The 18,120-nt window shown below is 37.0% G+C and overlaps 1 protein-coding gene across 1 annotated transcript in view; it reads right to left on the bottom strand.

Annotated features, from left to right (window-relative positions):
• Positions 1-7,693, bottom strand: part of ptprg (protein tyrosine phosphatase, receptor type G) — a 155,439-nt gene extending 147,746 nt beyond the window's left edge. The window contains exon 1 of the mRNA XM_005810433.2: positions 6,923-7,693. Coding sequence (XP_005810490.1) covers positions 6,923-7,007 — 85 coding nt within the window. The 5' untranslated portion in view covers positions 7,008-7,693. The remainder of the gene's footprint in view (positions 1-6,922) is intronic.
• Between the last annotated feature and the right edge of the window lie 10,427 nt (positions 7,694-18,120).

Below are 18,120 nucleotides of genomic sequence, written 5' to 3'. Positions count from 1 at the left end.
CAAAATTCTTGTTCAATATTGATTTCAGTTGCAAATAAACCACTTCTTCTTCACTTCTCTATACCTCATGTCCGTATCATATTTATATTGTGACACTTGTTATTAATACATATTGTGCAGCAATTTTATTTCCTCTGTTAATGATACTTTTCATGGCGTGCAAACCTACTGTCTGCTTTGATGGTAGAATACATCAATATATGTTTTACATTGAGATTGTCCATAAGCATAAAAAAATAATACTGTGATATTTCTTATTTAAGATATTGTCATAACATTTTATACATAGACTTAGCACAAAATGTAAGAATATTTGTGGTTAGCTATTTTATTATTCGCTGTAACAATGCTTCTCAGCAAAAAACCAAACTTATACCATTGGAAACCCTGTTTATTTGCCCTTGAATGATGCCACGGTTGTAAGAAAAATGCATTAGTGGGAGAGCAGCAGAGTTGTGTGACAGTTGCATCCATGGTTTCTTTTCTGTAGGCTAATGTAGACTCTCTTAATCAGTGTCCACTGTCATAGCTACCAGGGTACTGGCATAACACAAAACTGAGTCCAAATCAGTTACCAAGGATTATTCTTTATGGCAAAATTAGATTAGTGTGCATCTACCTTTTTATTTCAATGATAGAAAAAATCCAAATGTCATAAAAAAAATACTGCTTTGCATTTGACACTGTATGGGTTCACCATGTGGATCAGGCTGCCATGATTTTTTGGGATATAAAACTATGTCAGTTTTATATGACATATATAGACATACTAGAATTTTGTCTCTTAATGTGCCTCTTTTCGTTTTGTCATTGAATATTTACCCTTTATTCTTATGTGATTCTCAATTTAGTACCAAAACGTAACACTTGAAACAGAAATGGGTTTAAATCTTAAGATAAAACCTGCTAGGTTGCTTAAATGAAGTATGTATAATTTAAGATGAGCCATTTCATCTTTGAATTTACAACATTTCCATTTCAGCGCTACATCCAGTACTCTATGATGGAATTTGAAAGATTCATGTCAGTCAGCCAGAAACGACACAATCTATCAGATGGCAGTGTTCAACTAGATTTGTCCTCTACCACCTTCAAGCTGGTCAGCTGGGCAGTTTGTATTGCCCCCCCATTCCTCTTCTCTGTGCAAGACGTTTGGTGAGACAAGCCATATGAGAAAACCCAGCTTTTAGGGGCTTGTAAAGCCTCCAGTCAATAAAGCTGCAATGTGAAGACATGAGGACGTGGAAGTTTAGAACTAAGGGATTTTAAAGTGGTGGTGAAAGGGGGGTTTGTCTAGGAGAGGAGGCATTCCACTATGTTAGCTTATAGCTCATATATATATATATATATATATATATATATATATATATATATATATATATATATATATATATATACACACTGTATGTGTGTATCAACCACTGATGATACATAAGGTCCACACAGTCTAGCCTCCCTACATTTAGAAAAATGGATGATCAAATAAAAATATGTATTTGAGATTAAGTGAACATGCAGCACTATGAAAACTCTCCATGAAAACTGTTCATAAAAAGACCAGAAACTTTAAGGGAAAAAAAAAACACTTGGCAGGTGATCGGATTAACCATGTTTGAACTTACACCAGTAAAGCCAGCTGGTAACTTAAACACTTGCCAGTGGGGAGAGGAGCCAACATGTCTTTTCAGTCAACAAACGCCTTCAGTGCAGCCCTCTTAATGACAAAGTACTCTCAAAATTACTGACTGGTTTTAGAGGAGCTGCCACTGTTGACTGTAATCACACCTAAATCCAACTGAGACTGTAAATATTAATCAATTCAAACATCTTTTAAATCATATATCATGGGTAGCCGGAAAAAAAAAGATATCAAATGTTGAAACTAAAAAGTGTCACTTGGGTTTTTGGTTTTATTTAAATGCATGTTTGCTTTGCATTTGAAAAAAGAACTGGCAACAACAGAGTCACAAGACAAAAGGAGATGTGTAATGCAAAGAGGGTAAAATAGGAAACCACAAAACAAATTGGATCTATTCCTAAGAGGTCAATAACATGAATTGGTATCAAGAGATCAACCCAGAGAGATTGGCTGTATAATGAAAAATCCCTGTATTCAAGTGACGAGATCAAAATACAAAACTGAAAGGCGGTGATCTGTGGGTTTTCAGGGGGCACTACATGCAAAACAACAACCCTGGAGTAGACTCAGGAACTCTCCTAATAGCTATTGCTGTTGCGAACATACAATTGTAACATAAACACACAAGCAAGGTCAACTTCTGCATGCAGTAGACAATAGAAACCATCTTGTCAATTTGCTAGATTAAAATTTTGAATAGATGAACTCCGACCATTTCAAATATATTTGTTCAAGCCATCAATATGGAATAAGTCAGGAACAGCATTATTAGTCACAGTAAAAAAAAAAAAAAATAGAAACAGCATGCAAATAATGAGGTCTTTAAAATGGGTGGACACTCACAGGCTCCAGCTGCGGAATCTTGTCTCTTAAATGCTTCCTATCTACCCCAAATTTCTCATCTTGTTCTTTATTTTGATATTATTTTCTCTCTCTCTAATGCATGGATTTTTTCTGTTTATTAGTATTTAGCGTTTTCCTTTTACAACAACATCTGGACTTTAAAGGAAGAATGAGCATTGCTTGGCCAATTGCACAATTTTTTAATTCCTTCGGCACCAAGGTTACTACTCACCGGGTTTCACTCAATATGCAAAGCTACTTTAAACAACACACAGAGATGTTTGCAGTATGTTTGTAATGCATATGCATGTTTTATTTAGATTGTCCCAAAAACAAAAAAATATGGCTAAAAGAACCAGAATCTTTTCAGATATTCAAACACTCAAAAATCTGATTTGTGCCATGTTCAGTAACTCATTTCATATTTTAGAACCTGGTCAATACATTCCAATTAGAAATCCACCTATCGGGCTTTTACTGGCTGACACCAATTTCCGGGAATCTCAACGTCAGCCCTGCTAACTGTGATAACCTAAACCCTCATCCTAAGGAGTATAATACATGTAAATTAATTTGAGTAAACTTTGTTCTCAAATTCATCAATTAAATGTAACAAGCACTGACCGTAAAGAGACAGAAAAAAAAAACACTGCAGGTTCTTTGATAAAGGTAGTAGTTTTGAATTCCATCGCAAAAATGAAGGGATTACAAGATTATCCTCATTTATGCATCAAAGCATATGCCCATTTATTTTATTTTTTTTACAAAACTCAAAACAAAGTGCATCAAAGAACATTGTGCTCGTTGATGCACTTACCGACTGAAAAGACAAAGAGCTATTCTAATCATTTAATTAACAGAAGGGCAGGAAAAAAAGTACAATTTTCTGGGGGTCACAGGTAAAAATTGGTCACAGGAACATTTGCTGACTTTGATCTTTAGCTCATTGTCTTATTGGTACATTATTAACTTAAATCTATAATTATTCATTTGACCTTTTATCAAAAAAGAACTAATAAATCATTAAGCATAAACCCAAACTGAGCAAAAATAGATCTGCTTCTTTACCTTGCCCTTTATCTTTTATCCATTATATTTATTAAACAAATGTTTAATAAGTATTAAACATTTGTTTAATGTTTGAATAGCAGAAAATTTATGTTTTTTCCCCAAATTCATAGGCAATAAGTAACATATGAAACTGTATTTTACAGTTTTCAAAATAAACTTTTGCTTACATTGTTTTTGACTTGATCCTACATAGACATTTCTGTTTTGACACAATTTACTTGTGATTTCCAATTACATTTAGTCCAGCTGATTTTATTTATTGTGTTTATTGGTATACTTTCTATCATGAATATTTGTGCAGTGATTATTCAATAACCAAATATAATATATTTTGTTCTATTAAAATTATAATTTACTTACATTACTTTTTAAATGTAATTATTCTCATGTTGACAAGCTGACCAAGTAACTTCCTGAAAAAAACACCTGTATCATCAGCATGAAAAGTAATTTTAAGCAAATTTGACAATGCAACAATCACTAGTGTAGAAAGTAAATAAAACTGGGACGTATGGGACCTTGTAGACCCCCTCATGTCATCTTCAACATATCTGATTTTGCATTAATTAGCTACACGCACACACGCTATCTTTCATCAATATAATTCTTAAGTTAAGTGCATGCGACTCCTGAAATTCCAGATTTTTAAAATTTGTCCCAATAACATTCCAGTAAAATGTTTTAAGTGCTGCTTTTGATGTGGAAAACATTTTTAATCTATTAACACTCCTCTTGTATAACCCTTATTTGTTGCAGCTCCGTCAACCAGATTAATGTCATTATTGTTGATATTCCAAACCAATACGCACATTTATTTAATAATTCATGTTTTCCTATGAGGGTCTCATGATATAACCTCGAGTGAAAAGACAACAATAATGAATTACATGATCTAACTGCTTTTGCTTAAAACCTCACTGATAGTGTGCAACATGTGTGAGAAGGTCAACATCACGCTCTATACAGATCCAGTTTCCAAAGAAAAATTAACATGATGCTCTACAATCCACTACGATCCATCAGAAAGTGATGATATTCCAAACACAAACCTAATTCTGGCGCCGTTGCAGGTTTTAGGTGCTCTCTTCACGCCTCTTTCTTTATTCAAGTGGATGCTTACCATCACCACAGAGAGGTTGGCATTGTTAAAATATTTGGTCTCTGCTTTATAGAGATGAAGACATTTCTAGAAATTATGCTAAGACTTTTAGAAAGTGCCCTTAGGCTCAATTCTTGGTCTTATTCTTTATAGCTATAAGAAAAATTTTATTGCCAGTTTCGTACCGTGGTGAAGGTTTCCAGGTGTATGCTGATGATACTGTATGTACCGAATAAGATATTCCATCTGTTTCAGCACAACTGTCTTGGTATTTGGAGTCCATTGCAGGACGGTTTATAATTCGTGATAAGCGTTAAAGGTCAAGAAATCTGTGTGTGTTTGTCTTCTTCTTTCTCTGGACTGGTCCTTTATTAACAGTAATTTAGTTGATGGATATTTTGTCTTTATTTTTATGAACTGTTGGATTGGATAGTTTTTCGTTTTGATGGTTCTGTACTTGTATTTTGAAATTGGTATAAAATTGTCCGTTTTTCTGTAGTCCTTACAGAAAAGGACTAAAAAAAACTGGAATTGTTTTTGGAAAACTATTTAAATCTTGTAATTTGCATGCATAAATGAAATGACCAAACAAATATTATTTAGATGAAAATACATAGAATTATTGTCCAAATGATTTATAAACATAAAAGGTAACTTTTATAGATTAGTCTTTTAAGACCGTTACAAATCTAAAAGTAAACCTGCTTTGGAACAGCTGCGCAACAAAGGCAACACACTGATCTCCAACACAGCACCTCTAACTAGTGGTTAGTAATATGTCACCATATCTTGTTATGTAGAAATAACTCCAGGACTGTTCCCTTGTATTGGTCAGACTTTCATTATTGTTGTAAATGTTCTTTTCTGTTTTTTTGTTGGTGTTGTACAGATAATAGTTCTGGTTGGAACACTGAATTTTTTTCTTCCCTGGACACAAAATGTGATGTTATAGAGGAAGCATCTCGCTGTCAGTGCGCAACCTAAAAAAGTTGAATGCTTAACATTTTATAGTGTACATTACAGGTTGTTTCCATCCCTTAACAGAGTATAAATAACAAAAAAAATGTCATACTACTCTCGTTGTTTTGTGGGTTTTTTTTGCTACCTAATAAGAACAGAGTATTCTTTCCACACACAAATAGTAGACGCAAAGTCACAATTGAGAAAAGCATGACATTAGTTTATAATTGTAAATCAGATAAATCAGATGTTTTTATGTTTTGGCACCTGCTTTCTGGCAATTTTGCATTATTTATAGATGTTATAGAGAAGTTTACATATGTACAATTCTAAATCTAAACCTAGACCACTTTTGGACGTAGTCTTACTTGGTCAGAACCAAGATGAAATACAAAGTTCTAAATTTGGGCTATGCATGGACCAATCAGTTACTTATGCAGATTGACATGTAGCTTCAATATTGAAAACGTGTATTGCTCAGTGGGAATTTGCATGTTTAAACGAAACTTGTGTGAGTACCGGCACCAAAACTAACTCATGGGTCTGTGTCTTCCTAAAATTAACCCTGCTTGTTGCAGTATATAAAATCAACTAATAAATTAAGTTTACCAGGCCATCGACGTATGCGGGGGGAGGAGTGGGGGGCATTAATCGCCCCTCATACACTGAACAATCTATATTCTACCCAATAGCGCTGACTATCGCCCCGCCCCCCCCCCTCTACCTCAACACATGACCGCAAAATTACAGGTCGACTTGAACTAGCCACAACTACAGTAAGCCGGGAATAAAACTTGGGCCACCTCATATGACGGCGTCCAAACTAACAAAACCCTGCGGCTTGTACAATCTGATTAATTCCACGGGGATGTGAATAATGGGGGTGGTGTCTTAAGGAATAACCTCTTTAACAGATCCCTTTATTGTGTTAAAAGAAATTCCGCTTCGACTGAATAACCCGACGTTGGGTCGCCGAGACGAAAAAGAAAGAAAAAAAAAAAAAAAAAAGGTCAAAGAGCCGGCGGACACAGATTCAGCTGTATCACGTTGACGCAGGGATAGTTTGCGCCACACTCCAGCTGCATAATCAATAACATGCACACAAATCACGGAGGCTGAACGTGTCCAAACGTCGGACGCTCTTTTAATGTCGGCTCGGCCCAGCAACCGAACAATTCAACAAAGCGTTACCCGTGTGGGGGGCGACAGGGGGGGATCCTGTTTCGTCCAGCAAAACTGGCGTCAACAATAGACAGCGACTCTATCGGCTAAATACATAACAGCTAAAAACCCTTGTTGCAAGTACTTACCGGGTTGACAGTCTTTGTGTTCGGGCAAGGTTAAAAACAGCAGGGTTAAAATCCACCAGTGACTCGGTTCCCGTATTTTCCGCATGTTAGACTACTCATCGAGAGCAACAAGAAAAGGCAACGGGTGATTAAGTTAGTCTTTTTTTTTTTTTTTTTTACCCCTTCTCTCCTCTTCCTCTTCTTCTTCTGCCGCTGCTGCTGCTGCTTGTCCTTTAGAAAGAATCACACGCACACACTGAAGCCGAAGTTGGCACGGCGGCCACGAAGGCAGAGCATCAAAGTATAGAAACGGTTTGACGGTCACAGGATACAGTCACTGATTTGAAAAAGCCAGATTCACTCGCCTCCGGACCGAGCACGGGCTGCTCTCCTTAGCTTCGAGGAATAACGCGGCGAGCACGCAGAGGCTGTGCGAAAACAATTCAAAATCTCTTGTTGTTGGAGTCCTCCGTGTCTGCAGCGGGCTTCCACATAGCGACATTCCCGAAGTGTAGGGAGAAAAAGCAGGAGGAGAGGGAGAGGGGGGGAGTCAATCGGCAATCAATCGCTGTCTTTAACTACAGGAAAAAGTGGTCGAATGTTATTGATCATACGCGGTCATTATTAAGTGATTATCCGCGGCGTCAGCGAGACCGAGGTTGCAGGAGAAAAGTGTTGCTGGAAATGTCCCATTCTTTTGGTACAGGAAGTAGTCTTAGCGGTCAGGCGTGCACGGATATGTGGCTACTGCTCTGCTCTGGTCCCATCCTATCCGGACGGACGGGGTGTAGGTGTGTGTGTGTGTGCGAAAGAGAGAGAGAGAGAGGGGCATGAGAGAGGGAGTCTGGACGGGGCGGGCGCAACGGAGGCGGTTCCTGGATCTGCTGAATGCAAAATGACAGGGAACGGACCCAGAGGTTATAGCTTCTAAGATGTTGTGATAGGAAACACTTCAAATAAATACATGAATACATTTCTGGTCTAGGACTAAGCACAATCTGCACTGGATCCAAGTGGCTGTCTTATAAATTGCAGTTAAAAATACGCAGCAACATCCAGATTACCACTGATTTAATTGCAACGTTTTGGAAGTGTGCAGTTCTACATTTACCGCAGATTACTTTATTCCCCACTGCTAGTTAGGTTTATTGGTAAAAAATATATATATATACAAGCAGGCACTTTTCTTCACTACAAATTAAAAACAAAACAACTTAAATATATCAACAAACTAATGCTAACTTACTCTCGGAAGAAAACAGTTTGAGTTACTATACCTTTGAGATTTATTTGGTGTTATTAAAAGTGGATTCTCCAAACTCATCACAAAATGCCAGTTTTTAATGAAATGTTGCAGTCTAGACATATTTCAACTCCTTCATGCACCAGCTAGCTTAGCTTTCCGTGCTAGCTGGTGCATGAATCTTAGCCCACCTTTCAATGGCAAAGGGTCCTTGGGTCTCCATGCTGCAACTATCAACTTTAGTTTGAAAATAGCATAATCTTATGGCACTGTCACACTTTTTCCTATCTTGTAAAACATTCTGACATTTTGAAAAAGATACATGTCGTAACTATGTGTACCTTTTTTATTCTTGTTAATGGTGGAGATCAATGAGGTTGAATTCAGTGTTCTGCTGCATCATGCCCAGGTGTATTACTTATTTGTGATGCAATCCTTTTGTTTTCTTTTTCATAATTAGGGATATTCTGGGAATTTAATTTCAGAGAGCTATAACTACACCCAAGTAGTTCAGTAAATATTTCAGATGGTAAATAATGCCTTAGGCTTCAGATTCAACTGCCCCACCTCCCAAGGTAAATAAAACATACATATCCTTGTGTGGGATTAAACAATGACTTTAATGGGTCGTAGCTGCAACTTTTGAGTTCGCTATTGTTAAGGAATCATGGCTATTTTTGATGGTTTAATATAGTTAAGCTAATGCCATGTGCGTATAAGTAGACCAACATTCCATTTGGACAAAAGCAGATGCAAGGCAGGAGTTCACAGATAAACATTCTTTTGGCAAGGCTGTAATTTAGACCAGCCATAAAACACAAAGCTCTTGAAAGGTTTTAAATTAGGAGGCCATAAAGAATATCTTCCCCGGCTCGCAGGTTAGAGGTCGGGGGTTTCTCAGGAGCTCAGAGTTGCATCTGGAGTTGACCACAACTTAGGAATCTTGGAAAACACTTAGTTTAATTTCTGATATACCTCTTAATATTAATAGCAATAGTGTGTTAGATTAAAATATATTACCCAAGTTACAAGTACTAATCTAGTTAAATGGAATGTATTTGAAAATGTACTAACTAGGACAATATCGGAAACCAAAAGGGAATGGTTTGAATGTTATGTTTTACAGGATGAAAAAGACTTCTATCTCATTATTGTTTGTGATAAGGTAAAGATTCAAATCTTTGGAGAAGCTGACTGCAGAGGAGCAAGATAGGTTTTGTGAAAATAACTTATAATTTTAATAACTAAAATGACTCTTGATATTTGTCATTAAAACTCAGGGGAAGGTCTAAGTATTTGCCAAGGTAGCTCTTGGTTGGTCAAAACAGAGGTACGCCCTATTTGCATATATTAACAAAGAGAAACGCCTTCACTAGAAAAGGGAATGCTCAGTAATAAGAATTCAGACAACTGCCCTGTTTTGCTTTTAAGCATCAGCTGTCTCCAAAGGCGCCTTTGTTCTTATTCTTTTAATTCTTTTGTCTCAGGTAAAGAATGTACTTCTGTGTACTCTGAAGTTTCTTGTTAAATTCATACGGTGTTTTATATTGAATTAAACTCTGTATTTTTGTGACGTCATCGTGCCTTGCCGTTTCCTTGCCGGCTGTGACGAGATCCGCTTGCGACCCGGATAACAGGAGGAAGGAGAGCCATGCTTTTTCCAAAAATTTAAGCTAACCTAATAACTTTCCTTCTTAACACTATGTAGCAGTAATGATGTTCGGTAAACATGATGTGTGTGAGCTGGAGTGCCCATGTTGAAGTATTTTTTTCAACATGTAAAAAAATCTGTTCCAGGCAGGCATTTTTCTTATAATTAGATTGTTTGTACTACAGTTAGTGCTGTAGTCAAGAGCAGACAAAGCTAAGGATAAGATCTTAACTTTGAAGGAGAGTACACCAAGACCAAGATAAACCTAACGAGAGACCATTTTCAAGACCATTCCTCTGATGATGGCAAAATAGTTCCTCATTCAAACACTTGGAGATAATCGGCCTGCTGAAGCTCACCATAGGGTGTACTTATTACAGGACTCCAGAGCAAAGTGGTGCCTAACTAAGTTGTATTATGATTTATTGGCACAACATTTAGGTGGATGCACACTTGTATGTAAGCAGACCCAACTACATACCACTTGTCCAATAAAACTGACAAGGTGTTGACTAGTCAAACAGACCAAGTACTTTGAAGTGTGCAAACATACAGTTAAACATTAACTTCCTTGGCTGTAGTAGGTCACAATCTACAAAGGAGGAGTAATCATTCAAGTATCCATGTAAAGTGTGAATATGACATGAATTTCATGAACTTTTTAAAAATAAAATGTAATTTTTAAGGAGTTCATGTTTTGCTAGAAGCACAAATACATAAAAAATAAGATATGTAGAATGTGGAGCACTGTATGCTTGCTCTTTTCCAATAAAGTATTGGTTAGTATGGTATTCTTTAATACCACACATGTTAATCTAAAAATATATGGTGTAAACTGTAGAGCCTACAGTACTGAAAGCTTGTTGGTTTTATATTAGCACCAATATTTTCCACCTAACAGTACATTTGAGCCAAAATCAAAATATTTTATTGTTTTGGACTGGATGTAAATTCTGCTATTTTATACTGAAGAAGAGAGAAAAATCTATCTTCTGTTTCAGTCTTCATCTTGTTTCTACCCAGAATGTATTTCTTTTCCAACAATGTATCTTCACCTGAATTTCTTGATGATACTTTGACTTCAGATAGAAGTCTTGTATTTGTCACAGTACTTGCAGTTTACTGCGGGCCATCTCTTATTGGCATGCCGGTAGTCACTGGTTGAACCTTTGCCATTTTGGCTCTGCTTTGATCCATTTGAATAGTAGTTTTTGTTTTGTTTCACAACTTTCTGACTTTGGTTTCCATATTACAGCATATGAGATCATTTTAGCTGTGCAGTCTATTTTTTGTGCTTCTTTGTATATTATTTCTTCTTCAGCAAACATCCTGACCAAAGAATATTGTTTTTCTGAGCAATTTCTGCAAATACACATTTTACTTTACAGTAAAGAGGCTCTATAATATTAGCTGACTTCATCCTTACATAACATCTGCATATTTAACTCCTGTTTGGCACTAAGTAAATTACCTCTCTGATCAAATATCAGACTGCTGATGTTTTAAACACATCCACATTTCAATTAATGAAATCAGCAGTGTGTATATCATGATAGCTTCTTCTAAAAACAGTGACTGATTTGGTTAGGGATGTTGGACCGCTCTTATCTCAAGCATAACTGTATACTGATTTAAACATGATGCTATATTTGTGTGTGAAAGCCCTGTCTGGGACTCTGAAAAAAGCCTCCTGCAAATTGTTGCTTCCCCCAGCTCCCATTATTAAAATGACCCCTCTGTAGCCACACATGATGCCCCTTTGCTTCCTGCTGGGTGAATTGTGAATGGAATACTTTTGCAGTAATCATCACCTGGAATAGGCTATCATCGCGTGGCAAGTGTGTGTGTGGGTGTGTGTGTGTGCGTGTATGTGCCGATTGGAGAATTACACATCCATACTGGTGATACTCCCTTAGGTAAATGTGTAGTCAGTGGTGTTCTTGCAGAACTATCCAGCTGGACATTTAATTTGAGGAATCTGATTAAATTTCTCATTTAATTACCTAGTTCTCTACAGGGCCATTGAGGACAGTCACAAGGGCCCTTTGCTTTTAATGTGGGCCATCTGCTTCCTCTCCAAAATGCCTACCTTTTCAAAGACCACACAGCCTCGTGGGCATCCTCGACCATGATTCTCCAGGCTGCGCCACCTCCACACACACAGTGAAGCATCACCGTGCTTAACAATGGCTCCATAGCTGAGTGTTTCCTCACCGATCATGTGCAATTAACCTGAGCAGAAGTTTAGCAATACTCCTCATCAGAGTCGTTTTCCATCTTGTTCAGTCATACGCCAAAGAGCAAAGGCAACTCTTTGATTTATCAGACAGAGTCCAAAAGTGTTTTGTGCAGTGGACCCAAAACAGTGACCCCTTATGTAGCTGTAAATCTCTCCAGACCAAAACATCATCAGAAAACATCGGAAACAGCCCACTTTTCAGTGAGCCAAACCAAAATGTCACATGCTATTTTTATACTCTGCTAATCAGTTAACATTTTTTTTTGTTGATTTTGGGTTATCTTTTTTCTCACTTTGCCTTAAATGGCACAAAACAGTTGGTTTTAGACAATTGGACGGGCACTTTAACTATCTTCTCCTTTTAAAAATTTAAATAAGATTTAAAAAATGCAAAAGCTTAAAGAAAAAGAGATAAATCACTGAAATGAGCAGGTCAATAAATTTCAACATTAAATTCAGGGACACATAATTACCTTGAGCTCAATTTGTCAGAATCCATTTTCCCTTTCACAAGAAAATTCATTTTCATACAGTCAATATGTGAACTCTGAAAAACATTATACTGTTGAAATGTGATTGTAATACAAGGAAAATAAAGGACCAACCAGTCAAAAGGGTCTTTGTGGAAAAAGCCAAGTTTCCTGGAAACTGATGATACAATGGCTTTGAAAAATAATTCATATTTTTCAGAACATCTTCACATGTTCATCTTCACAATTTATGTGATAGACCAACATGATGATAAAGTAAAAGAAAAATGCTTATTTTTTATAGAAAGCTTAAAAATATGGGGTTATGGTACTATTTAACCCCTGTGGTCAGTAACCACCTTTCATTGCTAATTCAGTCTTCTGAACTGTCTTCCCCAGACACAAATGTAGATCTTTAATCATCTTTACAAAATACCTCCAACTTAGTTACATGGAGTTTTGGCGGCCATGCATTTTCGAGCCTTGCCACAAATTCTCAGTTGGATTTAGGTTTTGACTTGCACTAGGCCCTGTATCTCATGGATATGCTTGACTGCATCTTAGTTAGCTCTGGCTACATTTTTAGGGTAATTGCCCCAGGGTCACTGCCCCTGTCTGAATGCCTGGGGCAGTTCTCTTTTATTCTGCCCTGTGCTTTACTCCATTCTTCTTCCCATTTACCTGCTTCATTGTCCTTAATGAAGAAAAGAATCTGCACAGCATGAAGCAGCCACCACCATGTGGGAATGTTGAGTAGTATGGCACACAACATTCTGAATGCAGGTTAAAAACCTTAATTGATTTTCTTCTACTTTTAATTTTTCATTTGACCAATCATGCTCCTCTGGTTTGCAGTGTCCTCTACATGTCTTGTGGCAATTATTTTTGTTTGAACAGCCATGTCTTGATAGATTTTCAGTTGTCCCAGGAGCTTTTACATTTTTGGACTATATATTGAGATATAACTATGAAATATAACTAGTTTACTTGTTCTTGCATATCGCTTCATCAAGTCCAGAGGACCCCAAAGTGCTTCACACCATATTCAGTCATTCAGCCATTCACACACAGCTGATGGCAAGCTACTGGATAGTAACCACAGCTGCCCTTCCAACACCACCGGGCTCTCTGGCCACCACCAGCAGGCAGGGTGGATGAAGTGTCTTGACTAAGAACACGACAGAGTCAGACAGAGCAGGAATCAAACATGAAACTCACCAATTGAGGGACAAACTCCAAAAACCGTGGCCACCGTGATGCAGTTAGATACAAATCTTCTATAACAAACTTTAATTGGAGTCTGTTTACAAGGTGACTTTTGAATGCCCAGAGTAAATTGAGCTGATTAAAACTGCTGGCACACTTAAAAAAAAAAAGAAAGAAAATATTTTGAAAGCAAGTAACATTTTACTTCTCTTTAACTATCATGTACTGCTTATTGTTGATCTATTACACAAAATACCAATTCAATACAGTGGAGTTTGTGGTTGTATTGTGACATATTGGGAAAAACACAGTTGAACTTGAGCATCTCAGGGTTTTTGTGAAACATTGTTAATTTCTTTAGTAACACATAGAAGCAATTCTCACAGAAATGCTCTGCTCTTTATATGTAAGGTTTTATAATAACAGAATTAATCAATAATCAGAAAGACCTAATGAAAAACTTGTTAGGGCTATTCCTTGTTTACAAGATTAGGAGCTTTATTTACCCATCCACCCACAGCTGCTTAGCACTCTAAACATTAAAATATTTATTGCACTGAAAGCAGAAAAAACAAGTACGGTAGATGACAAACCATTTCCAGTTAACTGTTCATTCAGATTAAAATGAGGATATGTCACCTTTAGAGTGGAGATGGGGTTCTTTGAAACAAAGAAAACAGTCTAAAGGGAACCAGTCCTTGGGTTGCGTAAAATAACTAATGAATCATTCAAACCCCAGGAGAATGGAGAAGAAAAATGAATTCAAGTAAATATCAACATGATTATGCAAAGTTGAAGTGATAATGGCTTCTAAAACAGGTCAATGATCCTAAAAATAAAATCCATAAAGGTCATCTTTAGGTACACCAAATTATTCTTTTGCTGTCTGAACAAATTGCAGAGATTAACACTGATGCTTCACAACAAGGTCCTAGGTTCAAGTCTCACCTGAACCTAGGTTCAGGTGAGACTCACATGGAGTTTGCTTTTTTTTCTGGGTACTCTTCCCCCTCCTCCCCCCTCTATTCATAGTCTATATATTAAACATGCACATCAGGCGAATTTGTGATTCCACAATGTCCTTATGTGCGATTGGGTGGATGAATGGATGTCTGTCTTTGTGTTACCCTGTGATGTACTGAAGCCCTGTTCTGAACATATCCCAGCCCTCGCCCATTGCCATAGGCACCAGGATCCCCCTGGGAACCTGAGCAAGATTAAGCAGCTTTAGAAACAGGATATATGGCTGCAACTCAAACAATCCTGGAAATCGCACAGAGCTGTTAGACATTTGTAGGACTAATGAGCAGAAATCTTTTGAAAGGTATTTGAAAGACTTATAGAGGGCAACAAAAAGTGTTTACACTCAGTGGTAATTGGCAGATGGGGTTTTTTCACCATTTACTATATAATAAAATATGCTTTAGGCCCTTTCTCATCATTGCAACAATAACCTATGGATATATTTATCCTAAAAATATAAACAAACATTATACTTTTTATAGGTCTGACCATAAAAAGTCAGACCTATAAGCTATTCATTTAGAGAAACAGATCTTTTGACCAAACCTTTGCTTACTATTCATTGCTGTTTTCCACTCACAACATTGCCTTGCAGCTGTTTTGAAATCAACTGCAATATAATCGCAGCTTATAGATTCAATAAAAGTAGTGTTAGTGTTCCAGCATGTGTGTGTGTGGTTTTAATCTTAAATAAATAGTTTTCAAACAACAGTAAAACAAAACAAATGGGTGGCAGGCTTCTTGCGGTAACTCCTAATATGAGAATATTAAAAACAATATGAGTTTTTCCATTGGATGAGTGTTTGTTGTCATAATTTTGCATCTCAGTCCCTGTTGAAACTTAATTTTCCTCTATATAGGAACATTTGTGCCCCCACATTGCATGTTGTGCACTGTTATTTGAAAAAAAAAAAGTCAAAAGAGGTGATCAGGCAATAAGTTGCCATCTATATCACACTTTTTCAGTTATTGCATAACCTGGATGTCTGACTAGGATGTTGATTGCTTCGAACACACAAAAGCAATCATAGGCAATATAGGAACTACAGAGTCACAACCATTACATCTTCTTTTTCCTATCGGTATCATGCCGAGTTTCATGGTGCAACCTAGAAATATCAAAGGAGCGACAAACTAGCCTCTGCTTTGCACAGTGTGCCTTTGCAGTTCCCAGTAGTTGTATGAGGCATTTGTAATGTGCGCTGCGACATTTGACAATCTAATCTTTTTTTCACCCATAAGGAGCTGAGACCCCAAAGGCATCCTAACACTCTCTCTGACACTTCAGTTGCGCCTTGGATTAAGGAAGCAAAGGACAGCGGAGAAACAGTCGCCGAATGATTCATGTGAGTCCAGCCATGACACCGGCATTGTCCCACAGCTATCTCCTTCTTCGGTGCCATTAAGTGCTTTGAGAGTCACACGTGTATTATTTTTTCAAACATATTTCACATGTTGACAGTCGCTGCATAATGTACGACCGCGTGCATCAATTATGTAATGCAATTCAGGCTATGACTATATATAATTTATTTGATTCTCAATCTTTTACATAATTTAATCAAAAGCTATTTTTATAATTATTACTCTTCCCAAATATCTATTGTTGCTCTGTCCTCTAGTTTCTCTCATCGACGTGCCGTGTCCCTGCATCGAATCTTTGCCACATTAATGCTTCAGGAGGGTGTGATGAGTGTCTGTCAGCTGAGGCAGGACACTTCAAAAAGGATTGCACTCAAAAAGTGCAAAGAGGGGTTCAAATTGTAGCCTCAAGCAAGCCAATAACAGTGTTAAAGAGGACATTTATATATGTATATATATATTTTCATATATATATATATATATATATATATATATAAATAATGTGGCATTTTTGTTCTGGAGAGCTTAAATTTGTCTCTGAAGTCACAGCTAGCTAAAAGAAATTCATGGAAAAACATAACTCTTTTCTCTTTGGTTTGGGGCACCCTGGGTTTGACTGTAAGTCATTCAGTGAGCTGTTAGGATTTGCAGAGGGCTGGAACATCACACGCCAAGCTTAGGAAAGAATTACAGAGACTCCTCCTTTTTTTTTTCTCCGCCAAAACTCAACTTCAAACAATGCCACTTCACCCAGACGGCAAAGGTAGGAAGCTGAAACTCTTGCTATTACCTGCAAATTCTAGCCTGCACGTGCAGCCATGAGAAAATGAAAGAACGCCTTTTCCAAGTGTAGCGTTTTGTGTACAGTCATGTCAAAATATTAAGACAACCTCTGATGACTTTGTTTTTGCAACATATTTTGATGTGAGGATAATTAGTATAAAAATAAAAACAGGAAGAAAAGACAAAATTTTCCATAAATCTGATAAGCAATACACTTTCTGTTTGAGAGATCAATTAGAAATAAATTCCCAATTTAAAATGGATACAATTGCACAAAGATGTATCACATCAGGTTCACACAATGAGAATAAACAAGTTCGGTGTGCTCCTACATGTTAAAGTGTGAGAGAACTCAATGATGAGATTGAAAGAGTTTTATTTGACCTTCGGAAAGAACATTGTGGCAGCTTATGAGTATGTGAAGGATTTCCAAAGATCTCAGAGCAATTTAAAATCAGATATTCCTCTGAAAGGAACATTTTCTCAGCATGGAATACATTCAAATCATCTGCCATCTTGCCCACATCTATGGAAGTAAATATGTGCCATCAGAATTTGAATAAAAAATGCCTCTGAAATTTGAATGTTGTATATTAGTGCTTACTTTTTCAGTGTTAAAATAAATTCAGAATATATTTTTAACATGAAAAAATTTCAGTGTCATTATTTGTACATGAAAAAAAAATTCAGTGTCATTATTTGTACATGGTTGCAATTTTCATGTATTAAAAAAATTCACATTCCTATTTCAAAGTGATCAAATTTTCAATATACATATTTTTCACAGTTTAAATTTTCAGTGTTAAAAAATTCATCATATAAAAAAATTCAACTTTTCAAAATTCAAATGCAATATTTTCAGTGTCCTGCAATTCAACTTGCTCAAATTCGCTGTCTCAAATTCAGCGTCTAAAAATTCGCTGTAAAAGTGGCGAGGTTACTTCAGGTCACAGACATTAGCAATGGATGTCAGATTCCAGGACCCAGCTGATCACGTGACACAACCGTCATATTGAAGAAATACCAGCGTCACCGAGGCTGGCGACCATGGAGGCGACCGCAAACCCAACAACGGTGAGTTTGATGCTTTCATATTTCTGTAGTACATTTTATTTTGCGCATGAAGTTTGATACATTACCTTAAAACTTGATTTAAAACACGGTTTTGGGTCGTTGTTAATCTTACACCATGTAGTGCTGGCAGATTACTTCTAGCTACCTACTAGCCCCCCCAGCCCCTCC

This window comes from Xiphophorus maculatus, chromosome 20 (assembly GCF_002775205.1).
Source record: "Xiphophorus maculatus strain JP 163 A chromosome 20, X_maculatus-5.0-male, whole genome shotgun sequence".
Taxonomy (NCBI): domain Eukaryota; kingdom Metazoa; phylum Chordata; class Actinopteri; order Cyprinodontiformes; family Poeciliidae; genus Xiphophorus; species Xiphophorus maculatus.
Note: the sequence above shows the minus strand (reverse complement) of the source record. Positions and strands in the feature narration are given on the sequence as shown.